The sequence below is a fragment of the Somniosus microcephalus genome, chromosome 3 (assembly GCF_052327205.1).
Source record: "Somniosus microcephalus isolate GS21.2 chromosome 3, FLI_Smic_1.0, whole genome shotgun sequence".
NCBI lineage: Eukaryota > Metazoa > Chordata > Chondrichthyes > Squaliformes > Somniosidae > Somniosus > Somniosus microcephalus.
The window spans coordinates 56115698-56133825 of record NC_140989.1 but is presented as its reverse complement, the minus strand read 5'-3'; the positions used below and the strand labels follow the sequence as shown (position 1 = coordinate 56133825).

At 48.9% G+C, this 18128-nt stretch overlaps 1 protein-coding gene across 2 annotated transcripts in view; it reads right to left on the bottom strand.

Moving 5' to 3' along the window:
* Positions 1-18128, bottom strand: part of LOC147121072 (protein kinase C epsilon type) — a 788174-nt gene that overhangs the window by 242360 nt on the left and 527686 nt on the right. For both annotated transcript variants that reach the window (XM_085980505.1, XM_085980511.1), the window contains one exon: positions 8202-8344. In XM_085980505.1, coding sequence (XP_085836631.1) covers positions 8202-8344 — 143 coding nt within the window. The remainder of the gene's footprint in view (positions 1-8201; positions 8345-18128) is intronic.

The following is an 18128-nucleotide window of genomic DNA, read 5'->3' as shown; positions in this document are numbered from 1 at the left end:
ATTCCATGGGCTTCAACTTTGCTGGCAAGCCACTATGTGGCACCCACCCGAACCCGGCAGAAATCGCTGCCTGGCCGGTGGGCGGAAACAGGAATTCGGATGGCAGGAGGCCACTGCCAGAGACCCGCGGGAATGGTCCACGGCAGTCAGGTAAGTGGCGGGTGGAGGGGGGGAAAGGGGAAATTAAGTCACCACTGACTGCCTTTGAACACTGCCTGCCCAAAACAAAATAGCACATTCAAGGCAATCTGGTCTGACACTGATGATTCATACATTGTTTCAAAAACATGTCATGCCAACATTAAGAAAGACTTAGCTGAACTTACTTGCTGTGTAAACGGTTTAACTCGGATCAGTTTGTACACAAGGCAAAGCAGGTGACTGAGTACTGAACTTTAGCTCTACCTGATGACCCTCAGCTATGTTACAGCTGGTCTTGAAGGGGTCTTTAAATGGAAACAAGGCTTTCTGCATCAGAGGGAGTAGGGGAAGAGGGTAATATGAATTCTCTCTTTCCCTCCACACACCCACTTTCGCCACCAGTAGCTCAATCATGAAGCCACATTCACATTAGCTGTGGAGATGCAAATACAGACTGATCTGAACACCTAGTTGGAGGATGTGTGTTAGGGCTGAGAAACAGCTCAAGGGGAAAAGAGATGGCGGGTAGGGTGGGGGAGAGAGAAAAAGCCATAAATAGAAAAGAACATTTCAAATGTGCTTGGATTCTGTATCCACAGTGTACGCAAATACAGTGATCAAAGGAATCTTCTCACATTCATCAAATCTGCTCTAGTGTTTATGTTTCTGTCCTGTAATTTCTTCCTGTTACCAAACCTCCAGCTGATCTACGATGCCATCTCCCAACGTCTGACGTGCTATCTGTCAAGACTTCTTGGAAGAAGTGTCAGCGTTTGACAGCTCTGTGAAGCTGTCAAACACTGACATTCTCTGTAGTTTGGTGAGTCCTTGTGTTCAGGACTCATCAAACCTTTCAACTTTGTAAATTTCACATGGTTGTTGGTTCGGAGGATCCGATAGCCAGTCTGTGAAATCGACAAGGAGGATGTCGGATCTCCCAATCCAGCACAGCTGAAGACATTAGGAAGAAAACAAGGTAAGTGAACATTTTGTAAAACTTATCACTCACCTTACATACTTACCACTCCACACTTGCACCCATCACTCACCTCTACATCTTACCTCCAGGTGCTTTCGACCGCCGCAGACCTCCTTCACGACTCCTCCAACCTGCCGGGGTTCTCCGAGGTTGGGAAGCCTTCACCTGTGAAGGTAAAATGGCACTAATCCTTTTTTCTGCCAGGCAGTTAAAAGGATTAAATGCCTTTCCCGCCTCCAGGAGACGAGACCCAAAGCAGCACATCTTCCCGCCTCCTGGCAAAAGGGCACGGAGGCGGGATGGGGGCGGGTTTGCCATCTGCCCCCACTTCCTGCTATTTAACTGGCAGTCCCGCCTCCATGGGGCTTGGAAACTCCAGCCCCTTGTGTAAGTTGCTGATTTCACTAGTGAAATTATAACATGCAGGCATGAGCTTCACAGCCACATTTGTTGTACGTGAGAAGATGTAAATTGCTCTGCCTCTATTAGATACGTGCGCACCTCTATCTCGGGATGTGACCTAACAACTTCTACTGGGTAACACTTATAAAATTCTACTCTTGTTTCACTTCCATCATTTATGACTGATCATGTAACCGTCAGCAGAAATGCATGTGCCTTTTTAAGAAATAATAGTTAATATTAATTTATTTATCATACGAAGTGCTGCTGATGATTTGAATGCTTGTTTCCATCTATTTAAGTGGAGGTAGAAGCAAAGGCAATTGGCCTTCATTCAAAAGGCTATAAGATTGGCAGAAATAGACCAAAAAAAACAGGACAAGGAGCAGAGCTGACTGGATTAGGGAGCTCCAAAATACATTCTGCCTCAAGGCCATGGGAAAATAGCAATCATACGAGACAACAGGAAACAATTATTTAAAGCTGTGGCTTTCAAGTCAGTTAACTCCTTGTGTACTAGAGGAACAGAATTAATGCTGTACAACCACCGCTCCCCATTTTATTTGCCGTGTTGCCACTGGTACAGCCCCAACGTTAGTGGCAGCACTCACTACAAGGTGCTGCTACCTTTTTTGTTATTTGTTTGCAGGATGTAAAGGCCAGCATTTATTGCCCATGGAGGTGCTGAGGCCTGCTTAAAGTGATGATCTTTGCTGGTGCTTTTTCTAGTGGCAGCGCTTTGCCACCTTTTTCTGGTTGTGGCTGCCTGTACCGTATCGGTCTCTCCAGACACAACTACCAGAATACAATTGTAAATAACAACTTTTAAACAACTACACAAAAGTAAGCTTCCACGTCTACAGTGGTTTGTCTTTTGTTTCAGTGCTGTGACATCCACCCCTCCATATAAAAAGATGTGCCGACTAACACTCCAGCAGCCCTACGCGCCTCAAAGAATGAGAGCAATATTCTAAAGATCACCTCCATCAGCCCCATTTCTAAAAAAAAAGGGCAGATCCATGAGAGCTTTATTAATGGTTCTGTCCAGGTATAAGTCAGAAGTCAAAATTTTAAGTGTTCTCCCCCACCACCCCCACCTGGCGGAAAGCAGGAAGGGGGGACAGTTAAAATGGAGTGAATAATTTACCCACTCCTTTCCCACTCCAATCTGACTGACTGCAATTTTAAAGGAAAGGGCAAGCACCCCCAAGCGGCGAGGCCCTCTTTAAATATGCAGATTGGGTCCTGATGACATAATCGGGGCCTGATCAGCTATTTTAACGGGAGGCCTGAGTGGGGGAGAAGTGACGGCTTCCCCGCCAGGCAAACCTGCTGGGAACAGATGGTGGGCCTGAAGAGGCCCAAAAGATAAGTTGTTTTTTTTTAATGAAGTTTCCTTGGGACTCCCTTTCCCCAATATTCCCTCACGCCGCCCCCCCCCCCGACTCCCCACCCCCGCTCACCACCACTTCTTTGACTGCCGTGAATCATTCCCGTGGGTCCCTGGCAGCGGCCTCCCGCCGTCCGAATATTTGCTTCCGCCCACCGGCCAGGCATTTCTGCCAGGTGCGGGTGGGAGTCGAGGACTGGATATGGAAATAAGGCCCGGGAGTTAAAATCTCTCGGGGCCTTGACAGGTGAGCTTAGTGCTCGTCCAGGCCCTTCACACAGAACGATCGCGTCCCGTGATAAAATTGGGGCCAAAGTGGCAGTAACACAATCTACAGTATTGTTTGAAAAGTGTAGCTGTGAACAAGGAGCTTGTCTATATCAGTCATTTACCACTGCAGAAGCTGCTTTGACACAAGGTGAAACTGTACAGTGAAGACAGCTGCAGACCTTCCAGTTCACTATTACCAGTTATGCAAAGACATTACGTATCCAGCTGTTCTGATATTATAAGCAGATGATGGGGCTGATAATGTGATGCAAAATGTTGAATCAGAGCCCCATATTATTGAGTGCAGAGGCCTGTAGCCTATTCCACCTTTGGTGCCCACTGATCATATCTACAGGGTCAGACACCAAGCGGGGGGGCGGGGAAATTTTAACCCAATAAATGGGTGGGTTGGGGGTTAAAGAGTTAAAAAACTGAATCCCGACCCCAAACCGCCCACTTCTGGTTTTAATGGAGGCGGGATGTGCAGCCAACCCACTCCCAGGAGGCGGTTTGCCCATTTAAATATTATAATGAGGCTGGCGTGCCTCATGGTGATCCACCATTTCAAATTTAGCTGTGGGCGGGCGGGTTCCCTGAGGCCAGGGAAACCTGAGGTGAGGCGAGGGCTGCTGGATCCAGAAGGTAAATGCCTTTCCACTTACCTGCTGGATCCAGCATCCCTGCCTAATCCAACCCCCTCGATCAGACACCCTGGCCCCCCTACCCTTCTGATCCCCCAACCTCCCCATCGAGGCCTCCGATCTCACCCCGACCTCTCCCCTGTGGCCTCCGACATCCCCCCACGAGGCCTCCGATCTCCCCCGACCTCTCCGCTGTGGCCTCCGACCTCCCCCCACGAGGCCTCCGATCTCCCCTCGACCTCTCCCCTGTGGCCTCCGACCTCCCCCCACGAGGCTTCCGATCTCCCCTGACCTCTCCCGTGGCCTCCGACCTCCCCCCACGAGGCCTCCGATCTCCCCCCCGACCTCTGCCCTGTGGCCTCTGACCTCCCCCGATGAGGCCTCTGATCTCTCCCCAACTTCCCCACCGAGGCCTCTGATCTCCCAACCGACCTCCCCCCACCCCAAGGCCTCCGATCCCCCCTCTGAACTCTGCCCTCCGGCTTCCGCTAGCCTCCCCGGCCTTCCACCACCGGCCCGATCCTCCTCCGACCCCCGATCACCCCCTCACCCCACGATCCTTCTCCGGCCCCGATCCTCCGGCCCGTTCCTCCTCCGGCCCCCAACGCCCCCCCAACAATCCTTCTCCGGCCCCAATCATCCGCCCTGATCCTTCTCCGGCCCCGATCCTCCTCCAGCCAACAACCACACCCCCCAGATCCTTCTCCAGCCCCAATGTTCCTCCGGCCCCTGATCCTTCTCCAGCCCCGACCCTCCTCTGGTCCCTGGACCGCACCTCCCCCCCTGCCCCCCCGCCCAGATCCTCCTCCGGCCTCTGAACACCCACCTCACCCCCGAACCCTCCCTCCCTCCTCTCTTGAGGCCTAGTGCCACAGGCCTACCTGACCGCCAGCCAGCCAGCCTCTCCATCTGGCTGTGGGCGGGAAACAGAGCTTTGAAATGATAATCAGGCCCTGCCATTAAATTCAGCAGGGCCTGCGGGAAACCTGTTCTCCTGAGTTTCCTGAACGCTTTCCAGACCGCCCCCACCCCGCTCCCTACCCACCTCCAAATTAAAATTCTGAGACATGCAGCATACTAGTAGTTTGCATACAGAAAATAAGCAAGGCTCATTAAGGGCTCAGCTTTTATATTTATTGTAGGCTCTCCCTATAATGTACTGGAGCACCTGAACACTCAGCGAAGGGCTGTAAGACAAGGGAGCCTTTTCCTATAGGTTGTCCCTCTTCTAATGCGGACACTCTTCATTGTTGCACCTTTTTTGTTTGGCCTTCATAGATCCATCCTTAAAGGGGGTTGTTTTTCTTCAACTGAAATGCTAGCTCAGACTGAGGATCAAACCTGGTAAATTCTTACTCTGTATGGCTCCATCACACAATTATTTTATGATAGAAAGCAGCGATGCAAAAGTGCGTGTAATTCCAGATTCAAAATCTGATCTGACTCTGGAACGAGGCAATATGAGACTCCTCAGAGAGATCTTCTCTTCACCACTTGGGTTTGTTGCCACATCGACTGTAGCTCCAGCATAATTTCAAATCAGGTTTAAAAAGTGCCAATGGACCCAGGAACATTCATATTCATTTAGAGGAGAGCCACTAGATTGATAACTAGTTAATGCTCTTCAGTTACCAGGAAAGGGAGCTGAGGCCTTTTACTCTGGAGAAGTGTAGACTTCAAGGAGAATATGATTGAGTTCTTTAAAATAATAGGCCTGAATTTGCGGTCAGAGGTTTCCTGCGGGGAAATGCCTCCAATCCGCAAATACAATCCGCGCCTACCTGGGGCCTCGGGATCCATGGCGACTTGTGCTCCTGGGCCTCTCCAGGTACCTGCGGGTAAAGGCCCACGTATCCCAGGGGCGCACGTGGTTCACAAGCACCCCATGGATCATGTGGGCTGGCCCAACCAATAAAAGAAGGGGATCCCCATTGAGGCTTTTGGGGATTCCATTTTCGTACGGAATCCCCTTAAGCATGAAAGGAGATCACATAAAAAACACATTTACACACCAATTTTAAAATAATTACATATTTAAAATGAATTAAAATACCATTTAATTAAACATTTAAAAAAGTTAAATTTTTTGAAAAATAAATTTAAACATTTTAAAGGAGCTAAAAATATCCTTAACTTATTTTACAGGTGTTTGAATGTGTAAATAATTTTTTTAAATTATTTTATGTTCATTTAAACCCTTACGCTGGTAAAAACAGGCCGTACGCCTGCTTTTACCAGGTGTAAGAGTTTCACGGGCATTCACTGGGCAGTAGTTGGGAAAATAGCCCAACTCTCCACCCTTGGACACCCTTTTCCCAGGGATGCGTTGGATCTTGACAGATCGCAAGTTCCGGGTTTTCCCGCATGCGCTTCCGAGTGCGAAAACCCGGAACTTGCACGGCCCTTACGGGCATGTACGCGTCAGGCACGCACCCGTAGGGTCTGCAAAATACGGGCCAATGAAATGATTAGATTCCAAGTCAACAGCCTATTTGAGCTAGATAGGTGAGATAGGACCGGGAACATAAGCACAAGTTACAAAAACATAAAACTAGGTTAGATTCTAGGAGGTACTTATTTTTGCAGAGCTGTCGACCTCTGAAATAGGTTGCTGGCAGCTGAAGAGAGTGCATATTTGCTCTAAGCATTCAAAATGGAGCTGCATGAGTTCCAGAGAGTGGCCAACATGTATACACCTAGAATGGTAGGTGGGTCAGTCATAGAGTCATAGAGTCACAGAGTTTTACAGCACAGAAAGAGGCCCTTCGGCCCATCGTGTCTGCGCCGCCCATCCATCCCTGTCCAGTCTAATCCCATTTTCCAGCATTTGGTCCATAGCCTTGTATGCAATGGCATTTCAAGTGCTCATCCAAATGCTTCTTGAATGTTGTGAGGGTTCCTGCCTCTACCACCCTTTCAGGCATTGAGTTCCACATTCCAACCACCCTCTGGGTGAAAAAGTTCCTCCTCAAATCCCCTCTAAATCTCCTGCCCCTTACCCTGAATCTATGCCCCCTTGTTATTGACCCCCCTACTAAGGGGAAAAGTTCCTCTTTGTCTACCCTATCTATGCCCCTCATCATTTTGTACACCTCAATCAGGTCCCCCCTCAGCCTTCTTTGCTCCAAGGAAAACAACCCCAGCCTGTCCAGCCTCTCTTCATAGCTGAGGCGCTCCATCCCAGGTAACATCCTGGTGAATCTTCTCTGCACCCTCTCCAAAGCAATCACATCCTTCAGGGTTGTGTCACCCTACGTCAATAGGACCCCGATTTGCATGGGAAAGAGTTTGTACTGAGGTGAAAACAGAAGGTTAAGAATGCAAAGAATAAGAGCCACACCCCCGAAAAATAGGATGATGGTAGAGGCTCGTGTGAAGCAAAATCAAAAAGTAACAATTTGTACCTTACATTTAACCAGCATTCAGAAATGAAAGGTAATTGTATGTGCAATGCTTGTAGAGGCCTTATATTGAGAAAGAACAATGGCCCGTATATTCCGATGCCTACGGGTGCGTACGAGGTGTGTACACACCCGTAGGGACATTGGAAATGCCGGTTTCAGGCATGCAAAGCCTCTTGACAGATCGGACGCCTGCCCTGGAGAAGGGCCTCTGTGGGGGGAGAGTTCCGCTTTCTGCAGCACCGCCGCCCGCTGAAAACCCTTAGAAATCTTACGCCTGGTAAAAGCAAGCGTAAGGCCTGCTTTCACCAGCATAAGAGTCTAAAAAAGTAAAAAAAATAAAAAAAATTTCACTCATTTATAATTTTAAAATACTTTAAAAAAAAGGTAAGTTTATTTTTAGCCCCGTAAAAAACTTTAATTATTTTTTCAAAAAATTTAATTTTAGCTTAAAATATTTAATTTAATGTAATTTTAGCTCATTTTAAAAACAATGGTTTTTTAAAAATGTATTTAATGTTTTAGTGTCTTTTTTCAGTGATCCCCATTCATACTTTTGACAGGTCTATCTGGTGTTGAGGACAACGTCAGGGCTACTATTGCCACCCCAGGTGAAATCAGCTCAGTCAGCACAGATCAGGGATCAAATCTGGAACTTTCCTGGTCTGCACGGCTCTGTTCTGTACTCCATCGTAGTTTTAACAATTGAGCCATTGTAAGCCATCAGGGAGATATGCAAAAAGCATTTTGGAAAGAGGCCAAATAGGTGCATATATTTTTATATACACGTATGTGTGTGCAGACAGCTCTGTCTTGGAAAGGAAGCCATAACCAGTATGTATGATATCATTGGTTTTGGTGTTTCGGAGTACCTGATCTCAGTCAGACTATTGGAGGCAGAGTATTGTAGTGTGAGAGCATGTTACACCTCATTCAGTCACATATTTAGCTGCTCATTCTCACTTTTAATACTCTACCTTTTTCTTCCTTTGCCCACTGTTTGTGATCTTATCTGGTGTGACACCGAGATCTGCTAGCACTTTAGCTATCCCTCTAGCGTCGACTCCGCAGTTTGGTGCCACGTTGGTCTCACAGCGTCTGTGCACATTCATCTTGCACACTATATAAAGGGATAGCAACATTTCATTAGCAAACAGGGGATTTATCTGTCTTTGAAGCAACAATTTTGTTTTAAAACTAAAAGGGAAACAGGAAAAAGCTAAAACAGAATTTACATTTTTGAAGATTATACCCATCATTTTGACAGCAGAGACAGTTCAATATTTATAAAGAAAAAACCGGAGTGAAACGGTTATCAGTGAGCACCCTTTCCCCAAGAAAGAAGAAGCCAAGTCAATGGAATTTATTACATCATTTCATTGTTGGCTTCCTTTCCATTTCATCTTATTGTTCTCATCACCGCAGGTTTCAGGCCAAGGGAGCCACAACAAGAAGTCGAAGGATATTGTACCCTGAACCCTATTCATCAGAAATATAATATGAAAAATGGCAATAAGAAAATGTTTGTTCTGACCAAATAAATCTTCATAAAAGTAAACTATTTCATGTAAAATGAAATTCCTGAAAATTTGATGCCAATGATGTAAACCATCGGCAGATAGGTTTGTGATAGTCACGGCAATCGGAGTGGTTGTTGCTCAGAGAGTTTTCTGGCCTCTTCTTCCCCTTTCTCCAAATTAAAGTGTAAACTCAAAGAGAAAAGCTGCTGTTACTTTCTGTACTAAATCTCAAACTCAAAATCTGTCCAAATTTGACTGGAAACTGCATTTTAAAAGAGGTTGGGAAAATAAATGGACTCTGAACTGGAACTGCTTAAATTGATTCCCAGGATTACAAAAGAAATATTGAGACAGTCAGAACCAAATCCAATGCCAAATCAAACAAAACATAGATAAAACCATAGATAGGCTGCCCCTAAACAGCTTCTACTAGCAATATTTTAACAACTGTTAGCCATTTCTGACTTTGAGTAAAGAAGGTAGGATCTGATTAGTGATCACTGAAGACTGTTTCTTTGTCAATATTTGTTAGTGAAGCAGAATGTTGCAAGGGCGAAGATTTTCTCTGTTCATTATTTCTAGTATAAAGAGCATGCCTCACTAAAAAAAGTGAATAGTGAAAACCTTTCCCCAACAGTTATGAAGGTTAGATTAAATTTCATAAACTACATGGGCTGGCATGAACTGGGCGCCGGGAACAGTCCCTGTATGGTACGAATGAGGCACACCCGCTACTGGACTTTGCGCCTCATTTACATTAATACATGACATTAAATATAAATTACGCCTGCTGAGCGTCCCCAGGCAGCTCGCTGGTGAAGAAGATTTCAATTTTGGGTCACTGTGTCACCGGCAGCGGGGGGGGTGACCAGGAAAGGGGGTCCGGTGCTAGCTGCCTTCAGGGTAGCCTGATTTTGCATAAGCATAGGGCCCAACGCCTGTTTCAGGTGCAGGCCCCGGATGCCTTTTTTCTGCCTTGACCAATAGGGTGATCAAACGGTGCACTTCCGGGGCCCACCACATTGGATGCTGAGGCTCCAGTTTTTGCGGCTGAAAAACTGGCGTGCACCATCGAATTTCGAGGCCTTGGCATCATTACTTTCACATAACATGACTGCGCAGCACAGTTCTACAGGTTCCAGCGGCACTGTGGCAACTTGCCCACGTGGCCATTCTTTATCTGCAAACCCAGATAGTGAGCACTGCTCCCTCCAAAATTGGGGTCCAAAGGGCCTTCTGTTACAGTCCCAGGGATTAACGGCACTCTTCTCCTCGCAGTTACTGGGGTTGGAAGGGTCATTGGTCGAAGGTAGGAAAGTGGGGGCGGCTTGCTGGGCCCCACCTCCCTGCTGGCATTTACATTGGATGGGGTGATAAAGGGATGGTTAGCAGACTTCCCAGCAAGGGGCCCTATTGTGGACGAAAATCCATCCTAGATCGCTAAAACTGCTCCATGAATGACTCATAGGTGTCAGCTGTTGAGCTGACTTAATCATAAATCTACCTATCTATATAATTAAAAGTTTTGTGTCTGTGAGAATGTAATTCTCAGAAGGTCCATTCCAGGGCTTGAAAAAAATCAAATCTGGGATGATACTTCAGTGCAGTGTTGAGGAAGTGTTGTACTGTCAGAGGTGCCGTTGTTTGGATAAGATGTTAAACTAAGGCCTTGTCTACGCTCCAGGTGGACCAAGTCCTGTTCACCCATCACCTCTGTGCTTGCTGACCTACGTTGGCTCCCGGTCCAAAAACACCTTGGCCTAGAAATTCAGTCTAGCCACTTTTGGGGCGGTAAAGTCGGGCGGGCGCTAAAGTTAGCGCCCGCCGGAAAGTGGAGGCCACTTCGCCGAAATTCAGTAGCTTTGGCCAAGGAGTTTGGGCGCGCGCTGAAACTGGCGTTGCACTCCTATCTTTAGGCGCTAAGCCAGCGGTGCGGACTGATAACGCCGAGGCCGGGCGCAGCGCAGGTGCGGTCATGTTTTGATTGACAGCAGACACCCTGACGCCGGCCAGCTCTTAAAGGGGGAAGGGTCGACTTTGTCTGCTGCCACGCCCTGGATAGTGGAGCCCTGCAGCTAGGCCTGAACACTGCTGGTGGACCCAAATAGCGCCTGAAGCCATGCAGAAGGCCCGTGAACGAGCGCAGCACTTCTCAGAGCATGCTTTGAGGGTGCTGCTTAGGGGGTTGGAAAAGAACAGAGAGATCTTGTGCCCGGACAGTGGCAAGAAGGCTCCCAGGAGGCAGTACAGGAGAGCCTGGAGGGAAATCGCCCTGAGGGTGTCAGCCAACAGCGATGTCCCCAGGACTGGTGACCAATACCGCAAGAAGTACAACGACCACACTCGGTTGGTCAGGGTGAGTACCCTTTCCAGTGTCCTCCTCATCCTTGCATGTGCACCTCACATTATGGGCAAAGGGACCTCAAAGGCCTAATGGCCAGCCCCCCTCCCGCAGCTATGGCACTGGCAGGATCAGCAATAGCACTTTCTGCACTTTACACACTGGCCAAGCTATTCGACCATGGGAGGCAGTGCACACAACAACAGGGCACCACACTGTACTTAGAGGCCATCCTTTCTCTTGCAGGCCAAGCTGGCACAGAATCTGAGGAGCCGGACTGTCACCGGGGGAGGCCGTGCCCAGTTCCAGGAGCTCAGTGACCTGGAGGAGCGCGTGGCTCGACTCATGCGTGCCCCGGTGGTTGGCCCCGTTGCTATTGGAGATGCCGACCCTGTGCTGGGCCCCAATGGTAAGGACATGACCGTTTGCACCTCTCTCGTTCCCCTTGCGCTTCAGATCTACATCCTTTGCCACTGTCCGACCAATGCGCATAATGCCACCAATCATGCCTCCCTCGCTGACGCCCTGTCCTCACTCTAAAGCTACTCTTGTGCCTTCCTGCTTTCAGCTGGTGAGGAGGAGGTCCCTGAAGCTGAGAGTGCCAGTCCCTCGGAAGAGGAGGACGACGAGGACCAAGAGGAAGGCGGAACATCGGGGGAACCCTCATCCGCGCCAGGGGATGGCAATGGAGGGGACACGTCTTGCCTGGAGGAGAGCCAGGGGGAAGTGTTGCAGGGGGGGTGTAGCTCCTGGGCCCAGTGGCGTCCAGGCACGCGGGAAGGGTCGGGCAGCACAGCTGCCTTCTCCCCAGAGGGGGGAAGTGTTGCAGGGGGGTGTAGTTGCTGGGCCCAGTGGCGTCCAGGCACGCGGGAAGGGTCGAGCAGCACGGCGGCCTTCTCCCCAGAGGGGGGAAGTGTTGCGGGGAGGGCAGTTGCTGGGCCCAGTGGCGTCCAGGCACGCGGGAAGGGTCGGGCAGCTCGGCGGCCTTCTCCCCAGAGGGAGAGTCCGGCCTCCAGTCCGGAGACGGTCCTCGCCCAGGAGGTGCGCCTCCTTGATTAAATGTCCGCGGCCTCGGAGCGGCGCCACAACGAGTTCATGGGGGTTGTGGGACAGTTGCCTCAGGCCATTGAGTCCCTGGCTCATAGTGTGGCCGATTTCGGGGACTCACAGGCCAGGGGTGTCGACCAACTCGCGGCAGCACAGGACGCGAGTCGAGAGTTCATGAGTGGTGCCGTGCAGACACTGGCTGATCTGATGCGGGCACAGACCAGGGCAGTTCGGGCACTCACTTCTGCCACACTCGCTGTGTCACGGAAGCATCGCCAGGGCACCCGCCGCCCTGCTGCAGCACAGCGGTCTGGCCTTCACCAGATTGCTGCGCTTGCTGCAGTGCCAGCCCGGCCGAGTGCCAGTGTCTCTGGCGACCAGCGAGCGCCTGGCATCAGCCAGCTTGCCCCCATTGATGCAGCCGCCACTGCCACTCCCCCAGCCAAGCTGCGACGAGCTGCTGGAGAGACTGATGCTGCCCAGCCACAGCTGCAGCAGTCAGCAGCCGGCCCCTCCAGGGCCGGACCTCGTCTAGGCCGACCCCCAAGGGCATCTGCCGTCACGCATTGTGCCCCTCAGGAGCCTTCCCCCAGCCTTGCAACACCCACAGGGCCCAGGTTGAGGCGGAGCAACAGGTCGGGCAGGGGCCGGAGAAGCCTGCACAAGGACTCGCCCTGTCGGCACACCAAGTAGAGTGTGTTGCCAACTGTTTTTTTATATGGGGGTGTTTGTGTTCTGTATGGGGGGGGGCTTATTTTGCTAACGCCGAAGATGAAGGCAACTGTTTTTTTATATGGGGGTGTTTGTGTTCTGTATGGGGGGGTTTGTCTTGGTTAGGCCGAGGATGAAGGCCAATTGGATGGACAAGTTTTGTTATTCCTCCCCAGGTTGTGGGAGTGAGATATGTTTTTGACTGTTTTTTGGGGGTGTTGTCTGTTTTTCTGTTTCATGTGGGAAGGGCCCTGAGTTTGTTAAATAAAGCTTTTTACTTATTCAGCTTGTCCAGGTGTCATGTTTCAAGTGGTTGTTGCGTTAACCGGCTGAGGGCTTGCGGAGCGGCTGCATTCAGGTGCGTTCATTGCCACAAGCCATTCCCTGACAGGGGGCCTAGAAGTGTCGTTCAATAAGCCGCCGGCGGACGGCCCTTGGACCTTGTGGCTCCCTCCTGGGCTGGTACTCCTCCTCCTCCTCCTCCTCCTCATGGTCCTCCTGCTCGTCCTCCTGAGGTGGTGGTCCAACGTGAGGTGGCAGTGCCTGAGTCCTGCGGATAGCCAGGTTGTGCAGCATGCAGCAAACGACGACGAACTGGGAGACTCTATCCGGCGAATACTGTAGAGAGTCGCCGGATCGTTCCAGGCAGCGGAACCGTTGCTTGAGGACGCCAATCGTTTGCTCTATGATGTTCCTTGTGGCTTGATGGCTTTCGTTGTATGCCTCCTCCGCAGGGGTCCTGGGCGCGCGGAGCGGGGTCATGAGCCATGTACACAAAGGGTAGCCCTTGTCCCCAATAAGCCATCCCCTTGGTGGAGGCTGTGCCTCGAACATGTCAGCCACAGTAGTCTGGCGCAGGATAAATGCATCGTGGCTGCTTCCTGGAAAGCGGGCATTGACAGCTAGGATGCGCTGCCTGTGGTCACACACCAGCTGTACATTGAGGGAATGGTAGCCCTTCCGGTTGCGGTAATCCTCGGCATTGTCGATAGGTGCCCGCATAGCCACATGCGTGCAGTCAATGGCGCCCTGCACCATGGGGAAGTCGGCGATCCTGGCAAATCCGACTGCACGCTGCTCCTGCCTCTCTAGGGTCATGGGGAAGGAGATGAATTGGTGTCTCCTTGCGAAAAGGGCATCGGTGACCTGCTGGATGCAGCGATGCACGGCGAACTGGGAAATGTTCGCTATGTCCCCAGCAGCGGCTTGGAATGAGCCGCTTGCATAAAAGTTCAGAGCCACCGTGACCTTCACTTCCACCAACAGAGACGTCCTGCACATCAGCTGTGGACGCAGATCTCTGTGAAGCAGCTGGCAGATCTCTGCAACCACCTCCCTTCTGAAGCGCAGCCTCTTAACACAATGCGCGGCAGTCATGGTGAGATAGGACACCTGCTGCCGGTATTCCCTGAGTGGGTAAGGCCTACGTTGCCGACGCCTGATGGCCCCTCTGCGTCTAGGCATGGCTGGCCCTCTCACACAGCGTCTGCGAGCCCTTCGCACATAATGCTGGAACTGAGGGTTGGAACCCCATGCAGCCCCCATAATAAACTTGCAAACAGTGAAATCACAATGAGTGAAATTTCCAAGCTCTGGCCAGAAGCCAAAAATACCTCTCCTATGTTGTCCCAAATCAGGAAGGTCTGTTCCTTGGTCTCTGTCCAGAAATCCAAAGCACTAAAGTCATTGCAGCAAAATGGCTGGCCTTTATAGTTCAGTCTAAGTTCCCTTTAATTAGCGCTCCCCGAGGCCCGCAGGGCCTCTGCTGCGTTCCACTTCACAGTTCTTAACAGCGCCACGCCCACATTGGGCGGGCGCCACTGAATTTCCGGTTTGGGGCGCACAAACAGCATTGCACGACGCCGGAAAACGGAGTCAGAAAATTTAAAAGAGGTCCTCCAGTTAAATTCGGCAGGACCTCCAGGAAACCCATACTTCTGTGGTTCCTGGCCATTACAACTGCGCCCCCCACCCCGCTCCACCAATATCAGGGCTTAATGTCTGTTTCCGCATCATAGCACATGAGCTCAAAACCTTGGAAACGGACTGACCCAAAGAGACGAGTCATTCCCCTGGGCTTGGTAGCAGTCATAGGATTCCTTATTATTAGTGCTGGGGAATGAAAAGCTTTTCATCTCAGGCACCTGGTGTCAGCAACAAGCACTCCCAGGTCAGCTGTAACACAGCAAAGGGGGCTTTGCTACCTCTATTCTGTTCCAACAATATCCCTTAGCTTCAGCCTCAGAAGAGGACCCCTAACACATTAGTGGGCTATTTCTTTCCCTGCTCCTTTGTTATACTGTCAATTTTGGCCAAATTTTGTGGTGCAGTCCCATGCCCACCAGCCACTTGATTGAGAAGACCCAAAGTAATTTCACATCAGACCCTAACAGCCAGCAGAGGAGACTTTCATCCCATCAGCTTGGGTTGGATTTGAATTCAGCTCCCAAAAGTGATGGCCAATGTCTAACCCACTGCACACTCCAATTCCTTAGGCAAAGGGTTAAAACATGAATTAGTGTTCGGTGTAGTTTGTTAAGTAACTACTGTTTCGCCCCAACAGAAAATTGATGTTAAGTAAGAAGTTTGTGAACATCACTTAGGAAGCAGTCTGAGAAGCTAATGAGATGTAGAGCTGCGAATGTCACTGTAAGTTAAAAATCAATTAGTGCAAAGTCTACTCAAAGATTTGCCTTTGATTTTTTGAATTTCTGTTACGTAGTAAAAGATTTGACTGTCAGGGATTTGGCAAGAAACATAAATAAATGAAATCCTCAACAACACCAATAAAACCTAATTATGCTACTTCAACCGGTCTTATCCGTAAGGACATTTGACAGCACAGATGCTAAAACTCTAATCTCAGTAACTCACCAGTACAAACCCACATCAGTACAGGGAAAGTATTTTTGTACCTTTCCAGCTAAAATGGAAAGCCAAGTCCTTGTTCACTCTACAGTGAAAATCACTTGCTTATAATAATCTTCATTGACTTTTTTTTGACAAAATCAATTTTCATGTCTGCTAGGAGGTGCACGAGGTTGTGTCTCCCTCCCTTTAATCCACTCCATGGGAAAGTGCTTCCGTGCATCCCAGAATGTCTCCATTATCAAGAACAGTGGGCGTGAAGTCAGATAGCGCTGCGAACCGTGGAACGCGGGAAGTCACACCACTGGCTGGGTGGGGATGAGAGCACCCAGCCAGTATCACGGCTCGGCACGTTCTCCCAGAGCAATCTGATATCATAGCTCCTATTGCCAAAGCCCTTTTAGGATGCACTGGAACACTGCCCATTGGTGACATGATGGAGCACCTTAGCAGGTAGGCTTTAAAAAAAATATTTATTAAACAAAATCAATCTACGTCATTTTTCATATAAAAAGGGTGACTACTCTGAAGAAAAAGTAATATTAAGATTTACATTCCCCTTTAAATTAAAGAGGAGCTGAGCCTGAATTACACTTAATCGAGGTGGTTCAAACTGCAACATGTACCACGAGAACAGATTTTAAGGAGTGTCTGATTTAAAGATGTGTCGCCCCAGAATGGGAATTCCCAACTCCACCACACCATCAGGTTGAAACACTGAGCAGAGGATCAAAGTCTTGCTCCTGCTCCTCCTGGCCCACAAGGAAAGTAAAAAGAATTATTGAAAAATTATCTTCTGGCCCTGGAGTTTGTTCTTGGCAGGATTGGCCTGGCAAGGAAGCCGTCATTGTAAGTCCCCCACTCCATTTTAACCATATCCCACTCCCCAGCCCGAGCTAAAATTCCCCACCCCCCAAAGAATGTTGAATCCCTTAATCTACACCACAGAATGTATTAGTTACCCTGTCCATTGAACACTTCACTTCTTTCTCTGCCATTTCCTTTCTGTTTATAGCAGGAAATTTTAACTGGTATAACGCAGACCGGTGCTAAATGTTCATACTGGTTAGCAATTACCATCAACAGAGTTAGAAAAATGGATGACCCATGGGGGAGGGAAAGAATAATTTAGGGTGCTATCATGTCGACCAGTCATTAGCATGTTCTTTTTGAATACATTTACAATTTTGTTATGCATAGCAATCAGACCAATTCTTCCACATGTTGTGTTTTCCAGAATGTGGTTACCAAAGGTGTTGATGAGATATTTATTCAAATTTTTATGGTCTGGCAGCACGGTGGCATAGTGGTTAGCACTGTTGCCTCACAGCGCCAGGGACCCGGGTTCAAATCCGGCCTCGGGTGACTGTCTGTGTGGAGTTTGCACATTCTCCCCGTGTTTGCGTGGGTTTTCTCCGGGTGCTCTGGTTTCCTCCCACAGTCCAAAGATGTGCGGGTTAGGTTGATTGGCTATGATAAATTGACCCTTAGTGTTAGGGGGATTAAATATGTGGGGTTACGGGGATAGGGTGGGATATGTGTTGGCGTAGGGGTTACGGGGATTGGGTGGGATATGTGTCGGTGCAGGCTCGATGGGCCGAAATGGCCTCTATCTGCACTGTGGGGTTTCTGTGATTTCTGTGATATGAATTGTAGATGGGTGGGAGACGCATGGAACAGCTGTTCACGTGCATTCAACATAAGAGTGTTAAAATCTTTCAGATTTGACTATTGTTTTTGATTATATTCTTGAGTGGATTTCAATAGTCACCTATATCTTTGTAGTTCTGTACTGGTATAAAAGCCATTTTTCCATGACGATATGCATTTTGACACTGGAGGCAGACTTTTGTTTTTGTTCATGTTTAACATAAGGCACATCTTCTTTGATTTTTATTTATGGGGCTTTATAGTTTTGCCAGCACTCTATAGGACTTGCTCAGAAGTGAGCATCTGATCACTCTGCCCTTAAATAGGATTTTTTTTTTTTGGTGGGCTATAATGTCCTGATCTTTGAAGGCAATCAGAGGAAAGATAAGGGACCCAAATGGATTGATTATCCCAAATGTTGAGAAATCTCTTGAATGGAAGGTGTGAGCAGGGCTGGAAAATTTCATTCTAAACTAACTTGGAGAAAACTACATTCCAAATCCAGCAAACTAAGAAATCAAACAAGTTACCAGTTTTTAAGCAACATAATCCTCCATCTCTGAACATTCATCGTTTTCATCTCACCTTCCTTGCATATTTAAATCTATATAACCTGCTGAAACACTTTTCTACCCCACCACTTAACTCTTTCATATATGTTTTATTCCTTATCGGGATTCATTTCTCCCAATTACATTTTTGGGTGAGAAAAAGTTGAATATAGTAAGTTAATTTGGAGGAGTTCCAAACAAAAGTCGCACGGAACT